General features: G+C 35.2%; 3 protein-coding genes across 5 annotated transcripts in view; 2 read left to right on the forward strand and 1 right to left on the reverse strand.

The window, feature by feature from the left end:
• LOC127866772 (kelch-like protein 24) overlaps nt 1-6,765 on the reverse strand; it is a 33,422-nt gene extending 26,657 nt beyond the window's left edge. For both annotated transcript variants that reach the window (XM_052407571.1, XM_052407570.1), the window contains exon 1: nt 6,685-6,765. The gene's annotated coding sequence lies outside the window, so the exon portion shown is untranslated. The remainder of the gene's footprint in view (nt 1-6,684) is intronic.
• Nucleotides 1-21,795, forward strand: part of LOC127866779 (mitochondrial dicarboxylate carrier-like) — a 157,059-nt gene that overhangs the window by 81,135 nt on the left and 54,129 nt on the right. The gene's annotated exons all lie outside the window — the stretch shown is intronic.
• Nucleotides 6,808-20,673, forward strand: LOC127866781 (ADP-ribosylation factor-like protein 16). The gene is made up of 5 exons (XM_052407587.1): nt 6,808-6,949; nt 9,171-9,232; nt 13,585-13,704; nt 14,706-14,821; nt 19,191-20,673. Exons 1-5 carry the CDS (start codon nt 6,883-6,885, stop codon nt 19,435-19,437), a joined length of 612 nt encoding a protein of 203 aa, XP_052263547.1. The 5' UTR covers nt 6,808-6,882; the 3' UTR covers nt 19,438-20,673.

The raw sequence follows: 21,795 nt of genomic DNA on the forward strand, positions 1-21,795 counted from the left end.
TCACGTTTTGGTAAATTGTCAAAATTAAAAAGAATTGTTTCAGCCTCGCAAATTTTCGTTGTAGTTACCTTTGTGAGGAAACTGAAATACTGAACATTTTCCCTGTTCTACAATATCGAGTATATGCATATTTTGATCATTTAAAAACCTGAAAAATATAAAGTGTTACAACGCAAAACGATTGAATAATTTGGTGAGTTCTGTTATTGTCGTTATTAAGTGTGACATACTACGAGGATTGCTTACATAAAGTATAAAATACATCATTCACTGTACGAGCACGGATGGCCGAGTGGTCTAAGTGTTATACCTTTACTTCAGGGGTCAGTGGTTCGAGGCCAGTTGAGAGTTCTTTTTTTTGTTTCTTTTAATAATTTTATTCTTGTTTTTTTTTTATTGGAGCTTATTAGATCCAATGTTTACATTGATCAATATAAAGCCTTTAATGACAAACTTCAATATCTGCCAAACTCTGTGAAAAGGCCCCTTTAAGAAGAGAGCCTAAAGACCCTATATCGCCCACCTGAGACAAATAGGTAAAACCTGTTTAGAGCAGAAATGTGTGATGTTTGTGTCATAACTGTAGTTTTAATCTAAGTTAAGTACTCTGTTTGACACAGATTTTATCTGGACTGCGCCGGCATAAGAGCAAATTAAAGTTTTTTCCATATATTTTTTTTTTGGTGGGGCCAATATTGACCACAAGGGCATGATTTTAACACACTAAGTTAGAAGAGGTCCACCATAAAACATTGAAACAAAAAATTAAAACCTCTTACCCTTGTTGTTAAAAAAGAAGATATTAAAAGTGTATGTAAATCATGTGACCGCTAAGACATGGTTTGTTTTGACCACATGGTCATTATGTAAACAATCCAATTAAGTAGAGAACTACCAAATAATTTTACACAACACATATTGAAACCCTGACCTTTTTAGTTTAAGAGAATATTTTTTCAGTTATTTATTATAAAACTATATAATATAAAGAAGTGAAACTCCAGCTGCTGGATCAGTATTGAATTTTCATTAAAACAATTACCGGTAATTGGTCCTTTATTTAAGGCAAGTGACCGATTGCCCAACCAGTACAAAACAGCACAATACAAACCAACATATACACAAAATATGAATAAAGCTGGAGTCACCGCCTTGGAACGGTCAATGCAAAGCAGTATATAAATCTGTTCACCCCTGGGGTGTGGCCAGTTTTGACCCTAGGGAAATAACTTGAATAAACTCAGCAAAAGACCAATATAAAATGTTACATGCCAAACAACAAAACTGTGGGTCTAGCATTTCCAGAAAAGATTTTTTTTTGTTTCTACTTTATAAGTAAAATGAATACATGTAAACCATAAGAGGAAGTCAATTTTGAACCCAGGAGCATGATTTTAACAAACTTGGTAAAGGACCACCAAATTATGTTAAACACAATTAGTAAACCCCTCGCCCTTGCAGTTGCCGAGAATATTTGAAAATTAATTACTATATAAGTCTACACAAATGGTGAGTCCCCTGAGGGTGCTTTGAAAAACTGTGTAGAAAATCACTATACCATGTTGCATTCCAAATACAAAACATATTGGCTTTGGGTTTGTAGAGAAGATTGTGTACCCTCGATTCAAGTCAATTAAAATAAAACTACATGAATTGTCATAGCATGTTTTAGCGTTCTTAAATATTGTTTATTGTTTAGAATATTATACTTTTTATTGTTTTCATTTATTTAATTTTGAATGAAATACTGAACCGCATATAACTATTTATAAGGTTTACACGTCGTTGAACTTAATCAGCAAATGTAAATTAGTATTACTTAGAATAGCGATCAAAGGTGCATGTATAGGAAAAACAACATTTCAAGCAAAAATAAAGCATGTCTTATTTTGAGGAGAGAAGCCAAAATAACTTTCACTGTAAGCTCTAACTGCCTTTTCTTCTTTGAAGTCAATATATTTTATAATACAATTTTCGTTTTTAACGTCGCAATTTTGGGATGTGAATAACAAATTAAACTCGACGTTAAAGGGGTCTTTTCACGTTTTGGTAAATTGACAAAATAAAAAAAGTTGTTTCAGATTCGCAAATGTTCATTTAAGTTATGATATTTGTAAGGAAACAGTAATACTGGGTATTTACCATGTTCTTAAATAGCCATTATATGCATCTTTTGACGATTTAAAAACCTGAAAATTATACAGCGTTGCAACGCGAAAGGATTTAATAATTTGGAAAGTTCTGTTGTTGTCGTTATATTTTATGAAACTACGAGGATTGCTTATATTAAGTATAAAATACATCATTTATTGGATGAGCACGGATGGCCGAGTGGTCTTATTGGTTGACTTTTACTCCAGGACTCCAGGGGTCAGTGGTTTGAGCCCTGTTTAGGGTTACTTTTTTCTTTTTTTAATTGTCTTCTTGATTTTTTACTGGAGCTTTTTAGATCCAATGTTTACATTTATCAATATAAAGCATTTAATGAATAAGTTAAAAAATGCCAAAATCTGTGAAAAGGCCCCTTTAATGACAAACTTCAATACATGCCAAAATCTGTGAAAAGGGCCCCTTAAATGCTTTTGGTGTGTCACTTCTATTCAGTTATGACTATTTGTATCAACTACACTGCGTAAAATGATAACGGATGTTATTTTACTTCACTTGTTTAAAAGAGATGATTTGACTATACGTTTAACATGTAGACTTGTACTTCGTAGCCTGCGACCCTAACCGGTACCGTTCGCAGAAACTTTGACCCGGATCCGCTGGTATTTTTTTTGACCCGCGGAATCGTTTTTTTGCGGGTACCCGTTTGAGCACTACTCTATATGTAAGGAAAACAATTAACCCCAGGAAGAGGCCAGTTTTGACCACAGAGGCTTTATTGGAACCAAATTTGTAGAGGATAGTCAAACATTGGTTGTCATTAAATATTAAACCCCTAATCCTTGTTATATACCATGTAAGTCTATACAAATCACGTGACCCCTGGGCACATTTAGAAGAGGACCACTGAACAAAGTTACCCACCAAATATTAAACCTCTGACACTTGTTTCACAGAGGACTTTTTTTTCATTTTTAAACCTAAGTCCTGTAACCTTTATAGTATGCAACTGACCAGAACCATTGGAACAACTTTCAAAGAGAATCATCCAAGGATTATTGCTATGAAGTTTTGTTAAAATCTGTCAAGCAGTCAAGGGGACGTTGTCGCTTAAGGTAGCGCACCTCTAATGATTTCCCGCGATTTCTTCGAAGGTTGAAGAGCCTACTATTAGGTGCCGTAGCCTAGTGGTTAAGGCGATAGACTAGAAATCTTTTGGGATATTCCCGCGCAGGTTCGAGTCCTGCCGACGACGTATACTTTTTTGCGACGCGTTTTATTTATTTTCTAGCGTAATTTGATTTAATATGGCATATAAGCTATATTTATTGTTAAATATGTTGCAATTTTTATGCACATTCTTCAATTATTAAAATTTAAACAACGTTATGGCGAAATTGGGTGATTTACTGTTGAAAATACGAACCATGCATGTTGCATTTTTATTTTTATTTCAAAAAGTAAACGGTAAATCTGTCTATTTCTTGGTATTTTTGCTGTATATAGTGTTTCTATAAAAACTAAGTTAAAAATATGACTTAAATGATACTATTATGAATTTTATGACACTTTGTTTTTAACCGACCCAATTTTTACTTGGCTGAAATCACTTGCATTTCATGGCGCTCTTCCATAGATAAAAATTTGTAAAAAATAAATGTCTGTAAAAGAATACTTATTTCATCCTGTTAAAACTTTAAACACCTTTACAGTATCTGTACACACCAACTACATGCCCATATTTGGAAATTTGAATGAATTATGGAACTTTTATATACTCCAGGGGTGAAAATAAACTGGACAAAAGCCGAGCGTGGGGGTGGTTTTGAAAAAATCGGTATATTTTTTTAAAAAGCATGGAAAGCCTACCTACAAATTTGCATGTAGTTCAGTGAAATGATGCTGATTAAGAAAATAATTACTTAGATTATATTTGGATATGTGCCCATTAGAGGTGCGCTACCTTGAAGAAACCTTTTCGCACACAAGGACTGAGGGACAACGGAAAATACAGTATCCGTAAAGTTTGCATTGAGCACTAAGTGCTCAGGTGAGCTAAAAAAAACTAAGAAAAGGAGTACTATTCAATGTTACACACATCAGTGTTAAACCTCTGACCTTTGGATTTTCAGGAAAGAAAATTTTTGAAGTTATTTACTATGCGACCTATGGAAAAACACAAGTTTTGACAAATTTAAAAAAAGACCGGAAATTTCGAACAGTCGCACTGAAAGTTCTTTGAAAGGGGACATAAAATTCAGCGAACCTAAAATAACAATAACACACAAATGAAACACACGTAAACTGAACTATATTGAATAACTTTGCATTCAAAAGGGAGTAAAAGTGGCAATAGTCTATCCAATATGAATGAGAATAGTCTAACATGTTATATATAAGCTTAATCTATTACTAAAAAGTTTTTTTCTAAGATTAAAAAAATCTCAAAAAGGCAAAGAAAAAGGTGACAAAATTAGTAAATTTGTTGAAATAAGTGTTGTAAAATTAATATACTAGTATCCTATGATAAACAATAATAACGTTATATTTTAATCACCTGAATGCTGGTTACTATAATGTTTATTTACCTTCTTGAAGAGAGTTGATAGAATTTATATATGTGAAATAAGATAGCCACAGGGTGATGCCAGCTCAACCCTCGGGGAATGATCTTAACATATCATGTAGATCACAAAATATTAAACCCCTAACCCTTGCAGTTTCAGACAATAAAATTGTTAAAGTTATTTACTATAACCTCGTGTTCATTGTGTGACCACAAAAATTTTGCTTGATTCAAACTCAGGGGCATGATTTGAATAATCATTGCACATCACTATCGGATGTCACACATCAAAGCTGTGGGCCTTGTGGTTTTAGAGACAGTTTTTACAGTTGTTTTGCTATAAAACTCAATATAAATATTTTACCCTCAGGATGGGGCAAATTTGAACCCAGTGGCATGAATTGAACAAACTAGGTAAAGTAACATTATACAACATGTCAAATACCAAACCTCTGGACCTTGCAGTTTCAGAGAATAATTTATGTTTTTGCAATGAACATAAGGAAAACAAGTTACTCCTAGGGCATTGCCAGATTTGATCCCTGGGCATGATATGAGCAAACTTGCTGGAGAACTACCATATGATGTAACATGCCAAATGCATTTAGCCAACCTCGCAGCCATGCGGATTCAGAATAGGTATTACTTTGTTCATATAATAAAAACTAATATGTACGAGTAAGTGGCCAATTTTGACCCCAGGTGCATGATTTGAACTAAGTTGGTAGGAGACCACTTTACGATGTAACATGCCAAATACCAAATCTCTGGGCCTTGTGGTTTTAGAGATTTAACAAGTTTTCATTGGATAAATATAAGGAAAATAAGCGAGTCTCACGGCATGACCTATTTTGATCCCAGGGAAGGATTTGAACTTACGCAGTACTAAAAGGACCCCCATACCATATTATATGCAAAGTGCCTAACCTGTGGGCCTTACGGTTTCAGAGAAGCCTTTTAAAGTTTTTAGTTTTTACCATATACAATTAGGAGTACAAATAATCCCTAGGGTAAGACAATGCAATTCTTAGGGACATGATTTGAACAAACCTAATAGAGGACCATGATTTCATTTAAGCCAAATACTAAACCTTTGGACCTTGCGCTTGCAGAGATTTTTTAACACTTTCACAATATACATGTTAATATAAGAAAAACAAATAACCCAAGGATGGAGCCAATTTTGACCCAGTGGTATTGTTTGAACAAACTTGGTATCGGACCACCAAATTATGTTACAACCCAAATATTAAACCCTTGAATCGCGGTGTGCTTTCCAAGATTTTTTTTTAGGCATTTACGATATAAGTCAATATAAAGAATGTGACCCCTGGGCTTGGTTACCTACATATCTACATATGCAGAAGAAAGGAAAGATATAAAGACTAAAGCCTTGGATCATTCATTTTAACATTGTTATAATCTGCCAAGCAGTTAAGCAGGAGATGTTTCAATAAAAAATTGACACAAGACATTGCACAAAAACAACTATGTGTTGTGTGATTAAAACTATCACAATAACTGTCTAGAGTATACATGAACTTCTTTCCATTGCAGACACTATGCGAATGATAAAAAAATTATTGTTTAATATTTAGCAGCAAATAAATTCATTAAAAAAACTTATGCAAACCTCCTTATGAGCATTTCGAAATTCCAGGTGATTAAAAAGTTTACTAATTACACACTCGAATTGGAAAATATTAGTGAAAAGAACACGGGTGAGTGGGACATGCTAGTGTTCTGATGGTCATGGGTGTGAGCCCAGCTAGAGAAACTTAAGCAAACCAGTGTAGCCGTGCTGTTTGCTGAATAGACCTGCTGTGCAGTCAGAAAAGAAAAACAACATGCTAATTAAAACGATAGCCATATGACATGCACGCATTCCAATCAATCAATTAATGAATGCATTTGTCATGTTCAAAGAACGTCTTTGACTTTAAATTGTAGGTTTATTTGTACAATCATACACTGAGGTAAAAAGTATCAAAAGGACACAACAACGAAACCTTTTAAGTTCCATAACCAGTCTTAACTTGATGCAGTGATACAAGACTTTGTTGACATAATCGTCAAGCATTCAAGGGAGCTAATATCTAACATCACATGGTTGCCTCCCGTGATGGTAAATATTTACACAAGGGAGATCACTCAGAGATGTTAACTCGCGAAACGGAGAAGCGACGATTGTTTAATCAAAATAGGAAATGTCTTTGATATTAGGGGCAACCGGCTCTGGGAAAACTCTTATATTAAAACGGCTTGAAATAGCTTGTATCTTTTGAAAGGATTTTCTTGTTTTTAATAGCCATTTTCCAATAACAATATTCGTACCACGGTTCATTCGTAACTATGTTAGGGTTCGAACTAGGTTGCAATTTGAAGTTTCGAAAAATATAACTCTTATTATTATTTTAAACGAAATATTGAACGATAGTTGTTTTTTCGTTTCAATTCGCTACAGTTTGATATGATCGTATGAAATAATCACCTTTCCTCACAACTTTAATTAGCCCTCGATCGGTCACTGTCGGCTCGGGTACTACTTACATGTACCCCAGGTACTCTTAAGTATACTTACATGTACCCTGGGTACGGTAAATATACTAAAACGTAACCGGGAAATGTAACGCTAAATCGGTCTTTGTCGGCTACTTTTGGAAATTTATTATATTCACATGTATGTCAATTTTCTGTAAGATGGCCTCTATATTAGCGGAACTCATACTCAAAAAGCATGTCAGGTTTTTTTTCCACTTTTTGGGAAGATAGCCCATGGCTTTGGAATTGGGAATTTTATCGGCATTTTCATGATATTGGGAAAACAAATTCATTAGCCTTTTTTTTCCAAATGAAAAGTCCGCTGATTAGGGATATACTTAATTTGCTATAACTTTTTATAATCTTTCAAATTAAAAGAACAAAATCATGTAATACTTTGTTAGATGTAATTGAATTAAAATTGAGATAAAATACGCATTAGACACTTTCTAAAAAAAAAAACAAAAAAAAAACTTTTATTTTGGAAATAGGGAATTTTTTGCCACATTTTGGGAAAAAAGTATACTTTTTGGGATTGGGAACATAGCCGAATTTCGGATTTAAAATTGGGCCAAAATAAATCTGCATGTTGATGTAGTTTTGTTAAAAGAGAAGTTTTTTTAAGATAATCGGTAGCGCGTTTTACGACATCGGATTTTGGGCAGGAATATAACTAGAGTACAGTCTAAAATCGACCGGGTACGATTAAGTATATTTACCGCACCCGGGTACATGTAAGTATACTTAAGAGTACCCGGGGTACATGTAAGTAGTACCCAAGCCGACAATGACCAATCAACCTTAATTAGCATGTCATTAACTTTAGCCTTTACTGGCTTTAGTTTAGGATATCCTCAACAATTTCCAAAATATGTAAGGTTCAATTTTAATTGATAACGCCAGATATTAACAACCACAAAAAATCGGAAATCAATAAATTTTACCCCAGATGTATTTAACCGATCTTAAAGGGGCCTTTTCACAGATTTTGGCATTTTTTTAACTTATTCATTAAATGCTTTATATTGATAAATGTAAACATTGGATCGTAAAAGCTCCAGTAAAAAATCAAGAATAAAATTAAAAAAAGGAAAAGAACATTGCCCGGAGCAGGTTTCGAACCAGTGACTCCTGGAGTCCTGCCAGAGTCCTGAAGTAAAAACGCTTTAACCTACTGAGCTATTCCGCCGAGAACACATATTAAACGTATTTTATACCTTATATAAGCAATCTTCGTAGTTTCAGAAAATTTAACGACAAAAACAGAACTCTCCAAATTATTCAATCGTTTCGCGTTGCAACGCTTTATAATTTTTAGGTTTTAAAATTGTCAAAAGATGCATATAATGGCTTTATTAGAGCATGGTAAATGTTCAGTATTACTGTTTCCTCACAAATATCATAACCAAAACGAAAATTTGCGAATCTGAAACAACTTTTTTCAATTTTGTCAATTTACCAAAGCGTGAAAAAATCCCTTTAAATAGTCTTCCCAAGCCTCGGGGTCTCTTTTGAGCCTTGAATTTCTCTGACCAAAGCAACGATTTACAACCACAGGGAATTCCTGTGGCTCTTATTCTCTTCTTCTTGCTTCTTCTGATACAGCACTCCTTCTTAATCGAAAATTTTGTGCCGAACTATACTATCTATACTATACAAGATATAAAGTGGATTTTAAAAGCTTTCAAATTTATTATTTTTACCACCATTTACATGTAATAGAAATCGATGTACAAGTATGCTTTCTTAATGAAGCCAAAACATCCGTATACTGATACATACTTAGGTATTGTTATCTCACAAGTTGATTGTCCCATATAAAAAGAAATGCAACCTTAATATTTCTATGTTTGCTCATGATACTTTCTCCAGGTGCAACAGACTGAAACAAACTAACACAGATTCATATATATTTTTGTTCATTACTTGTGTACCATTTCTTAACCGTTCTCAGCAGCCTTTGCAAAAAATGGACTAGACTTCCATTTCGAAGAAATGCCTACAACTATTTCAACGGTTTGTTTTAAAATAAATATATATTTATAAATACTAGTATCAGTCTTCAAACAAATTGATTTTGTACGACTAGCGTTGTGTGCTACTCACAATAAATTTTTCATAGCCAAAACAGATTACTTCAATTTAATTTCAATTTTTCTTATGGTAAAGAGCAACAAAATGGTAATTATTAAATAAGTAATTACGGGTAACTGATGTAAATAAAGTAAACATTTATTCCTCTAGACTACATTTTATAAATGGAATTTATTACACAAACTTTGTGGATGTAAGTATTTCACTTTAATGCTAACATTTGTTATTTAACTGGTAAGTTTACTAGCTTAAAGAAATGTTACCCTTGCAAATAGTGGACTTGGCCTAAAAGCTAATGGGCTTAATTGACTGTTGAAATGAAATCAAATTTGAATTTGTGCCTGTATTTTTATCCCCTGCCATAGGCGAAGGGATATTGTTTGGGCGTTGTCTGTCTTTCCGTCCTTCCGGCACTTTTGTGTCCGGAGCCATATCTTAGAAGTGCTTTGGGGGATTTCCTTGAAACTTGGTATGAGTATATATAAGAATAAGAGAATAATGCATGCCAAATGGCATTGTGCACCATCTGATAATAACGGAGTAATGGCCCCTTGTATCTTGAAAAAATGCTTTTTTTGTGTGTCCGGAGCCATATCTTGGAAGTGCTTTGACAGATTTCATTGAAACTTTGTATGTATGAGTATATATATGGATAAGAGGATGATGCACGTTGGCGTTGTCCATCCGTCCAGAAAACTTTTGTGTCCACAGGGCTCGACAATAACTTTTAAGGCCACTTGTCCAGTCGGACAAGTAGACCATAATTTCACTTGTCCTGACCAAAAAACAACTTGTCCTGAACATTATATCTTTATTCTGCTCAGTACTTTGCAAAATAATGAAATAATACAAAATGCTCAAATCATAAAGACTTGAATCACTCAAAATACATGTAAACATAATTGTAGGCAATTTTAATACAAAAAGAACTGACTAGAATAACAGGAAAACTCAAGATTATTGATTTTTAAACATTATACAAAGCCATAATACCTGACAAAAACTTGTGTTTTGCCAACATCAAACAAAAAATGTTAAAAGTGATGTATATGTACAGTACTTAACTGATATTTACAAAAAAAATCATTCTATACATAGGGAGGACGTCACTACGTTAATTGTCTGTAAGATCGGTGTGTACCGGTGTCGTAAAATGCATATTCTTTACAAGGGAGAATATTCTTGTTATCTTGGCAAAGAAAAAAATGTTAAGGGTTGCTTCCCTTGTGAACAGTTCAGTGTAGTACATGTATCACATGGAACTATCAGAATATCTCGGGCTTCGACGATTAAACGTGTACAAAATATACTCGGAAAAGTTGAGTGATATCTCCACAGAAATAATGGCTTTAAAGGCATTTTTTCTAAGTTATGCAATTATAATGACCACTTGTCCCGTCGGACTAGCAAATTTCTTTATTTACTTGTCCGGACTAACAATTTGGTTGTCCCGGACAGTCGGACTACCTTTAATGTCGAGCCCTGGTCCAGAAGTATAATGGCGGGGGATATCAATTCGACGAATTTGCTTGTTTTCATTTGTAATCCAAGGTCTTCAATCCACTCATTGAGCATTCAGGTGGTCTTTCCCAAAGATACTAAGCATGGGTTGTACCAAGTTATCAGTCTAAAAGCACTTGTTTGAATATATCACGTACACTGATAATCAAGATTTTGAAATTATAATACTTTGGTTGAATCAATATTTATTTATAATACAAAAAACTGTGTCCTGTTTAATTAGTTGTGTTATTTCACTAGACAGTCCATCTATTGTGATATTTCTAAGCGTAATGTTTCATTCTGCTTTAGAAAAGTATAGTTGTCACTTAAAATTCTTGCCACTTCAAAAACACTGCATAACTTTATTATCCCCACGCTTTTTGAAAAGCGTGGGGATATTGTGGTTATCTCCGCCGTCCGTCTGTCTGTCCGTCCTGGCCACTATCTCCTTCTACACTATAAGCACTAGAACCTTAAAACTTACACACATGGTACAGGTAGCTATGAGCATATGTTCGACCCTGCACTATTCGGAATTTGGATCTGACCCCTGGGTCAAAAGTTATGGGGGTTTGGGTGGGGCCAAGTCAAAGATTTTCACTTATTTTTATGCCCCCAGTATGGTGCATTGGCCATAACTTTTGCAATATTGAAGGTAGCAACTTGATATTTGGCATGCATGTGTATCTCATGGAGCTGCACATTTTGAGTGGCTAAAGGTTAAGGTCAAGGTCATCCTTCAAGGTCAAAGGTAAAAAAAAACAAATTCAAGGGAAGTAATAAGCTTTAAAGGTAGGTAAGTAACTAATCTGCCAAATGATATAAAAAAAAAAATCAAAGCGGTGCATAGAGTTACACAATAGTGGCGCAGAGATGTATGTAGTATTCAATTGTTTGTGTTAACTCATCTGTGAAATGGTTTAGCTCATCCATCTAATGTTTATACAAGGGATTATAAAATATTGGTGGAAAGGGACATCTGTATATGAGAAAAGAGATAGAATGAAGTCAAGCATTAAAAGCATGAGAAACTCATGGAATAGAGCCTCAAGAATCTATAACAGGGCTGAAACTTTCACTTTGTTCAATTACAACTTTAGACTCATTACTTAAAATCTGTCAAAATGTTCAAGTGGGAAAAATGTGAGAAACCATTTAAAGCAAGATGGACTTTGAACAGGCACATCACAGACAGACATGAAATTCAACATATTCATTGTTGTGTACAAGATTGCGATAGAAAATTTCTGAGACGCTACTATTTAATCAACCATTTAACCTCAATACATAACTTTTCCAAAACAGAAGCAAGAAGATTGACTATAAGAGAGCATGTTCAGCCATCTCATAAGTCATTCCAATTAGGATGACATGTACATAATTGACTACAGTGAAGTTATTTCATTATAAGATTTGTTAGAAGAGCAGGATGAGGAGGAGAAATAAGGGTATAGATTTTCACTCATTTTTATGCCCCCGGTAGGGTGGCATATAGCAGTTGAACTGTCCGTCAGTCAGTATGTCAGTCTGTCTGTCTGTCCGAAATAACTTTAACATTAGCCATAACTTTTTAAATATTGAAGATAGCACCTTGATATTTGGCATGCATGTGTATCTCATGGAGCTGCACATTTTGAGTGGTAAAATTTCAAGGTCAACATCATCCTTCAAGGTCTAGGGTCGAAAAAACAATGTCAAGGGAAGTAATAAGCTTTAAATGGACATAGTTATCTGACATACCCACGTATATATTTTTGTTAAATAAATTAAAGCGGCGCAGTAGGCGGCATTGTGTTTCTGACAAACACATTGTGGTAAAAGGTCAAGGTCATCCTTTACAGTCTACGGTAAATAATACAGATTTAAGGGAAGTAATAAGCTTTAAAAAGGGAGAAAATTATTCAATATTGAACATAGCCACTTTATATATTTGGCATGCATGTGTATCTCATGGAGCTGCACATTTTGAGTGGTGAATCTACAATCACGGTAGTGGCTTTTAATTATTTGCTACTAAAAATAGAGATTTGTTACAGACAATTATTTTCAAGGGAACTAATTTATATAATTATAAATCTCATATTATATATTTTCTTACCAAGAATTGAAGTTATTTTCACAATTACTGTACAGATTTATTAATTTGATTATTTATAACCCAAATGATTGATTTTTCAAAGTTTTTTTTTAAATGATATAATTATAATTTCTTTCATGTTCATACCTGTGGACTTATGTCCATAGATACATGATCAACTCTGGCTATGATATATGAAAAAGAAAAAAACAAAAAACTGGCTATGATCTCTTTTAAACCACAGGCCTTGGTTGTCAGTGATGTCTGACATGGTCATGATTGACTGTGAGACCCCCCCCCCCCCTCCCCCCCCCCCGGGTTGGATTGGACAAAATTCAAGGGAAGTAATAACCTTTAAAGGGAGATGATTTCTATACTTGCCAAATGATAAATAGAAATTTTATTTCAATGCTGCGCTGTAGGGGCCATTGTGTTTCTGACAAACACATCTCTTGTTTAGGTTATTTTACATTAACTTTTACACCAAATTACTTCACATTTACACTGAACATCTCTTATGACAATACGGTCAATCTCAACTATGCATGGCCCCATAACCAACTCTGGGGCGCCCCTGAGTCAAACATGCACCGTGGGGATACGTGTCGGCCTCTGCTGCGCCATTTCTAGTTCTGAATTATCTTAAGAAGCAAAAACAAGGATACATTAATATTTATTGTTGCCCTGATTTCAGGTGGGCACAAACCTGGTGACAGTGCCAGTAGGTCGCAGGCAGGAGGTCACAGTGAGGGAGCTGGGAGGTTGTATGGGGCCCATCTGGAAGAACTACTTGACAGACTCTAACTCACTTATGGTACGAAATAGTGATGGCTCTGATCTACTCATCAGAGTGATACACAATGTAACATTTTAGTAATAATAGGTCAACATTTACATCCTTACTTAGGTAATGATTCAGAACAGGTTGCTTCTCCAGTCGTCTATTTTACCACAAACCCTTAAGCCCTACTGTAGTACTCTTTGAATCTGTTGTTTTTCAAATTCTAAGATTTTAAGAGGGTTTGGGGAAGGGGCTTATTATGTTTCTTTCTCTTAATCACTGTACTTAAATTTGTTTGGCTTTCTTTGGGAAAATGCAAATGTTGCTGATGCACCATGTTCCTTCCTTACCCTCCCTGCTTTCTCTCAGGTAACATCTACACATCATCCTTCCTTACCCTCCCTGCTTTCTCTCAGGTAAGATCTACACACCATTTTCCTTCCTTACCCTCCCTGCTTTCTCTCAGGTAAGATCTACACACCATGTTCCTTCCTTACCCTCCCTGCTTTCTCTCAGGTAAGATCTACACACCATGTTCCTTCCTTACCCTCCCTGCTTTCTCTCAGGTAAGATCTACACACCATGTTCCTTCCTTACCCTCCCTGCTTTCTCTCAGGTAAGATCTACACACCATGTTCCTTCCTTACCCTCCCTGCTTTCTCTCAGGTAAGATCTACACATCATGTTCCTTCCTTACCCTCCCTGCTTTCTCTCAGGTAAGATCTACACACCATGTTCCTTCCTTACCCTCCCTGCTTTCTCTCAGGTAAGATCTACACATCATGAATATTGAATACTATTTACATCCACTATAAAATCCATCCTGCGTTTTTTACGGAAAATTTTATAATAAATGTTATGGCAACATTACTATTGAAAGCTACTTAACCGTTTAATATCAGATTATAGTTGATAATAAAAAACACACAAGAAAATGTACTTGCAAAAAGTCAAACTTAAATTTTTATAATGTTATATTTAATTATTGCTTTGATTTATCTTTGTTAAAAGTTGCACTGTTTGATAAATTTCAGTATGTTGTTGATGTTTCCAATCGGCTGCAAGTGGCTGCAAGCTGTATACAGCTGCTGAATCTCCTTAGTTCCAGTAATCTGCCAGCCATACCAGTGTTACTGATCTTCAACAAAATGTGAGATGAAAATTGTTAATAGCAGCATGAATATATGGGGCTTTCTACTGAATTTCAGGGAAGGAGTCATTTTTAGCTCGGTGTTTTCATAGCCAGCTCATCGTGTCGTCCGAAGTCCGCGTGATGCTAAAACCTTAACATTTTGTTAAGGTTTTGAACATTGGCTCTAAAATCAAATTGCTTCCACCTACACCGGTGACTCGAAATAGTAAAGTGGTTTTTTGAATGATAATTCAAGAATGCATACGCGGCCAACAGGGCACACTCTGAACAATATTACTGAAGCAACTGGTCTGTAATCCTAAATCTATAATTATCAGTCCAATGACTATATACTACTACTACTTCTACTACTACTACTACTACTACTACTACTACTACTACTACTACTACTACTACTACTACTACTACTACTACTACTACTATTTCTTCTGCTACCACCACCACCACCTACTACTACTACTACTCTATTACTACTACTACTACTACTACTACTACTACTACTACTACTACTACTACTACTACTACTACTACTACTAATACTACTACTACTACTACTACTACTCTACTACTACTACTACTACTACTACTACTACTACAACTACTACTAGTACTACTTCTACTACTACTACTACTACTACTACTACTACTACTACTACTACTACTACTACTACTACTACTACTACTACTACTACTACTACTACTACTACTATTTCTTCTGCTACCACCACCACCGCCACCACCACCACCACCACCACCACCACCACCACCACCACCACCACCATTCACAGTGACAAAAAAACGTATTCACACAATGGCTGCTACTACAACTTATAGCCCATATAGGGGGGCATGCATGTTTTACAAACAGCCCTTGTTATGTCCCCCACTATAGTAGTGGGGGACATATTGTTTTTGCCCTGTCTGTTGGTCTGTCTGTTGGTCTGTTTGCGCCAACTTTAACATTTTGCAATAACTTTTGCTATATTGAAGATAGCAACTTCATATTTGGCATGCATGTGTATCTTATGAAGCTGCACATTTTGAGTGGTGAAAGGTCAAGGTCAAGGTCATCCTTCAAGGTCAGAGGTCAAATACATGTGGCCAAAATCGCTCATTTTATGAATACTTTTGCAATATTGAAGATAGCAACTTGATATTTGGCATGCATGTGTATCTTATGGAGCTGCACATTTTGAGTGTTGAAAGGTCAAGGTCATCCTTCAAGGTCAGAGGTAAAATATATGTGGCCCAAATCTCTTATTTTATGAATACTTTTGCAATATTGAAGATAGCAACTTGATATTTGGCATGCATGTGTATCTTATGGAGCTGCACATTTTGAGTGTTGAAAGGTCAAGGTCAAGGTCATCCTTCAAGGTCAGAGGTCAAATATATGTGGCCCAAATCGCATATTTTATGAATACTTTTGCAATATTGAAGATAGCAACTTGATATTTGGCATGCATGTGTATCTCATGGAGCTGCACATTTTGAGTGGTGAAAGGTCAAGGTCAAGGTCATCCTTCAAGGTCAGAGGTCAAATATATGTGGCCCAAATCGCTTATTTTATGAATACTTTTGCAATATTGAAGATAGCAACTTGATATTTGGCATGCATGTGTATCTCATGGAGCTGCACATTTTGAGTGGTGAAAGGTCAAGGTCATCCTTCACAAGGTCAAGGTCATCCTTCACAAGGTCAAGGTCATATATAGGGGGACATTGTGTTTCACAAACACATCTTGTTCAAAACTGCAACCGTAGCCGAGTGTGGCACCTGTTATGCGTGCTCTTTTTACCTTGACTATTCACTGAATAGTCTAGACTGCAATCCTACCAAATGTCAGCATCCACCCAATGCTCCAGTTTATGTTAACCTGCAACATTGTCTGTACACTGTTTCTACTACAGGTATTCAAATGAAACTTCACAGATGTGTTCTCGGTCATTGTGTGAGGTCACTGGCCAAGTTTAATAATTCTGACATGCCATATTTATGCCCCTTATTGTACATTTGTACATCAGGTAAGCATTTGCATGTGACAACTGCTATCTCTAGCTGATATGAAGACCTAAACTGGAGCCAGATAGGTCAAGGTCATTTTTTTGTTAAAATAGATAGAGTTTGATTATTTCAGTCAGGATGCAGATATTGTATTGAAGTTTTGTATATTGGTAAGTTACAGGCTTCTCTAGCAAGGGATTGGTTTGAGGGCAGGGGAATCAAGGTTACTGTAACTAAAAAAATTGTTTCAGCTCGATAACTTTTGTATGGATTTGTAGGTAACTTACATGCAGACCTAGGTTGGGATTGCATTTTGGGCCAGTTGGGTCAAGGTCATAGTTACCTAAAATAGACAAATGGTTTCCACTCTTTAGCTTTAATTTGGATTGAGGCATTGTGCTGAAAAATTGTTGGTAGCTAACATGAAGATTATGCTTTTAAACTTGATTAAATTCAACTTATTTTATTTGTAAATAGTTGAAAGACTAGTTTCTTGGCTTGGTCACATTTGCTGTTGTAATTTTATAATTGTCTACTTAAATGTTACATATACTATATGACTACTACAGATAATGTACTTCAACTATGTCTTTGTGGTCACTATGACAGAAAATGTACATTTTTCTATCAATGCCAAAGAATAGTCGAGCAGCGCTTGTTTAGTTGAAAACTGAAATTTTGCTTGGGAATGACAAATTTTAACACCCTCTTATAATACCTTGTTCTGGGAAAACTGGGCTTCATACAATTGCCTAAAGTGCTGTCTCAGATAAGGCCACACAGGCTTATCAGGGTGAACAGTTTTGGCTTAAACATGATATTTTTTTTAAAAGATACTTTCTTATAATGAAAAATTCCATAAAGTGGGAAGTGTCGTCCCTCAGCTGACTACAAATGCTTATCTGCTGCAACTGTTTTCACTCATGCATTTAGCCCTGTTTTCCCATAACAATGCTTATATAAGGGAAAAAAAACTGATGTATGTTTCAGCTGCAGTGTAGGCCATTTTAAATATGATTCTAGGTTGTATTTTGACAGAAGCTTGATATTATCAATTGTACAAGTAATATTCCACCTTGCATAAGTTATTTTGGTTGAAGTTTAACCTTAAAGCTTTCCATGATAAAATTAGTGGTGTTAACTAAATTAGTTTTAAATTAAATCTGCTGTTTAATTCCCATATTATTCTTGCGATTTTCCCTATGTCAGGTACTTTTATGCCGCTGGTAGGATAGCATATAGCAGTGGCACTGTCAGTCTGTCTGGCATTCTGTTTCCGGAGTTTTTTGCCTAAAGGCTACAGATGTTTACCTGATTTGGGGTGTGTGAGTCTACCTGCATAACGAACAGATCAAGTTCGAGATTTTTTCCTGTCAATTGATTTTTGGCAAAGTTCAGGCCTTGGACGTAGCAATTTTCTAAAAAACACAAACAGTTTTTCTGACTTTTATCCTAAGCACTTAAAGATTTTTACCTGATTTTTGTTGTGAGTGAGTTTACCTTCATGACTTACAGATGAAATTCAAATTTCAGTATGGTCCAATCATTTTTAACAAAATTGCAGGCCTTGGACTTAATAATAATTATTTCTCATAATTTTTGCCTCCCAAACACTTCAAGATACTGACCTTATTTTTGGTGTGAGAGTCAACATACATGATTTACAGATCAAGTTTTAATTTCATTCTGAACCTTTGATTTTTGACAAAGTTACAGTCCTTGGACTTAACAATTTCTTTAAAAGAACAGTTTTTGGATTGTTTTTCTGAAGCACATTTAGATACTAACCTGATGTTTGGTGTTTTGATGTGTGTGTCAGCCTTCCTTCAAATATCTTTGTTAAATATCAATTGACGGTAATATCACCTGGATTTTTTCAAATGGGATATAGCTGCTGTGTGCCTTTAAAGTCCAGAAGGGGGCATTATGTTTCATAAACACACTCTTGTATTTCTATTTATAATACAACTGATAATGGTTTCTTGTTTATTCATGGACTGCCAACATTCAAATGTTATTTAGATCATTTTTGTCCCCTACCAGTTTCACCAGAGGGGACTTATGGTTTGCGCTCTGTGCGTCTGTCTGTGAGTCTGTCTGTCACACTTTTCTGAATCCTGCGATAACTTTAAAAGTTCTTCATATTGTTTCATGAAACTTGAAACATGGTTAGATGGCAATATGGAGATTATGCACATCTTTTCACTTTGTTCCTACATCAAGAATTCTGGTTGCTATGGCAACAAATAAAATAAAAATCTGACAATGGTGGAGCCAGTAGTGGACATTATATTGCTTGGCAATAGTATTGTTTTATATGTAAGTAGTTCATGTATAGTAGCATTTTAATGTATATTTCAGAGATATGCCAGATACATTAAGCCAAAGTGAACTAGAGTCCCTTTTTCATCTGAAAGACATAGTCCAGAGTTGCAAACCGACCATTGCAGACATTGGAAGTGAGTGCCTGTACAGGAAAGGGACTTGGAAAGATTATAACATGGCTGGAACAGAATGCTACGGGAAAATAATGATTGATATACTTTGTCATAGTGTTTTTTTAGTATGCATTATAAAGATTTCCACATATGTGTTCATCTGTAGATAGGAGTGTTATTATGATGAAATCAAAATTCTATGCTGAATGCGTATTTATTTGCATCATTTTTCTGTTGACAATTCTCCTATGTTTTAATGGGAACATTCATTTTTACTAAGGTTTGTTATTTTGTTGAGTCTATATTAGCAGTTTTATGTAAAAAATAAAGTAAGAAATGGTTTAACACTTAGCAGCATATGTACCTTATGTTAATGAGAGTCATGCTTTCAGTCATTAAAATAATAAGGGGATATTTTGGACGTTTATATAACTTAAAAATAAGTATTGTTATTTGTTCACTTCTCTTTACAGCTCTGAGTTTGTTCATGAAGGGTTTGGAGATAAGTGCTCTATGAATAGAATACATTTAGATGTTTGTCAGTTTTTTAATCATCTGCCAGAAAACTTGACAGAGTTAAAGAAAAGCTTTTGATCGGCCTGTTTGTCTGTATAATGTGTGTGTATTTTGATTTGATTGTCTGCTGTAAAAAAAAATGTAATTGCCCACTTCTATTATGAGGAAGTTTTTCTCTGAGGATGTTAACCCTTTCAGTGCGGGAACCGAATTTTAAAGGCCTTTGCAAACAGTTTGGATCCAGATGAGACGCCACAGAACGTGGCGTTCCATCAGGACCCAAACTGTTTGCTATTATGATAGTATTCTTTGAAAAAAATCGAAGAAAATGCTAATTTTAGAAATTCAGCAGACGACATTTAAGCGGACGACAAATTTCCCAGCATGCAAAGGGTTAAGAAGGCACGGAAAAGTCATGCTGCTCAAGGTCACGTTCACATTTGAAGGTCAAATAATCTTGCCTTTATTTTGTGTCAAGTCAATAATGATCTCATGTGCCTTATGGATGACTTTTTAAAAACTTGGCTCAAATGCTACGGTAATTGAGACAATCTGCAAAATGCTTTGCTTTCTATACATTTCTTAAAAAGCCATACTATTTTGCTAACTACCCAATTATCAAAACGTTAAAAATTTGATAATAACAAGTGCATGTATATCCCTACGATAACCCAAGAAGTATCTATTAATTTCATCATTATGTATCTTGAACCTTTTTACATGTTTTATGATGTAACCTTTTTACTTATAGAAAACACTTAATTATTAGTAGATTAATGACTGATATTAAGCATATTGTGATATAAATTATATATTTTCTAGCAGTGTATAAAGTTATAGAAGAACAATGCATTGGAAAAAAATACAATTTTAATAAACTTCCATTAGAGTATTTGTTTCTTCGCAATCCCTCTCTTAAACCCAAAAAGTAACAATCGTGATGATACAAGTAGACTCAAGTCGACTTGATATTGCTATTAAGTCTTCTTTGTTCGTACATGAAATTTATTGTAAACGACTGTTCACAGTATTCCAACTTACTATACTTGTGTACTTGGATGACCTTATGTCAATAACCAGAGCCTTGAGTATATCCATCGCAAGTATTGCATGAGATTAATTCTGTTTCAGATGTTCTGAAGCTGATGCAACAAAAATGTCCTCTCATATTTGTTGACACTAGTTGACATTCGTGATTGATGAACAATACACCAGTAAATTTCTCAATTTGTAAACGTCCATACATGCAGCCAAGCATATAAGACGCGGTCTGTGAACACTGGGCTTAATGCGTGTGCGTAAAGTGTCATCCGAAATTGGCCTGTGCAGTTCGCACACGCTAATCAGGGACAATGCTCTCTGCGTTTGTGGAATTTTGTCGTTTTAAGAAAGTCTCATCTAAACGAAATCAATGTTAGGGCGGAACGTGCCGTCCCTCATTAGCCTGTGTGGACTGCACAGGCTGGTCTGGCACCACAGTACGCAGATTCATTAAGACTCGTTTGCCTTGAGCGAGGCTCATATTATATCAATATACGAATCTTGTAGATGCACCTTAAAACGCGAAAAAATCACTGTCACGGTAATTATTGTATAATAAATGATAGAAAATAAGATGTACTTAATATAAAAGTATGTTCATTTTAGAACAAGGTCGCGTATACGCATACCACGTGCATACAGACATAAAGTTACACCCCTCGTTTACTGATTCCTTCATACAAATACATTTACGACAATTTCAAGACATTCACCTGTGCAATGCTTATATCCAGTGGTCATTTATTAGCCGGATTTTTTTCGAAAAAATCTCGGCTTATAGATTGATGTTGTCGGGCGGGGCGGGCGGGCGGGGTGGCGGCGTGCTCGAAAATGTTAAAGTTCTTATTTCATGGTATAACTTTGGTATGCTTGGACCTAGAGTCTTCAAACTTGACATGAAGGTTGGCCAGGATTAACAGATGACCACTGGTCATTTCAAGGTCATTCATTTGAAGGTCAAGGTCACTGTG

This window comes from Dreissena polymorpha, chromosome 2 (assembly GCF_020536995.1).
Source record: "Dreissena polymorpha isolate Duluth1 chromosome 2, UMN_Dpol_1.0, whole genome shotgun sequence".
In the NCBI taxonomy this organism is placed as follows: Eukaryota; Metazoa; Mollusca; class Bivalvia; order Myida; family Dreissenidae; genus Dreissena; species Dreissena polymorpha.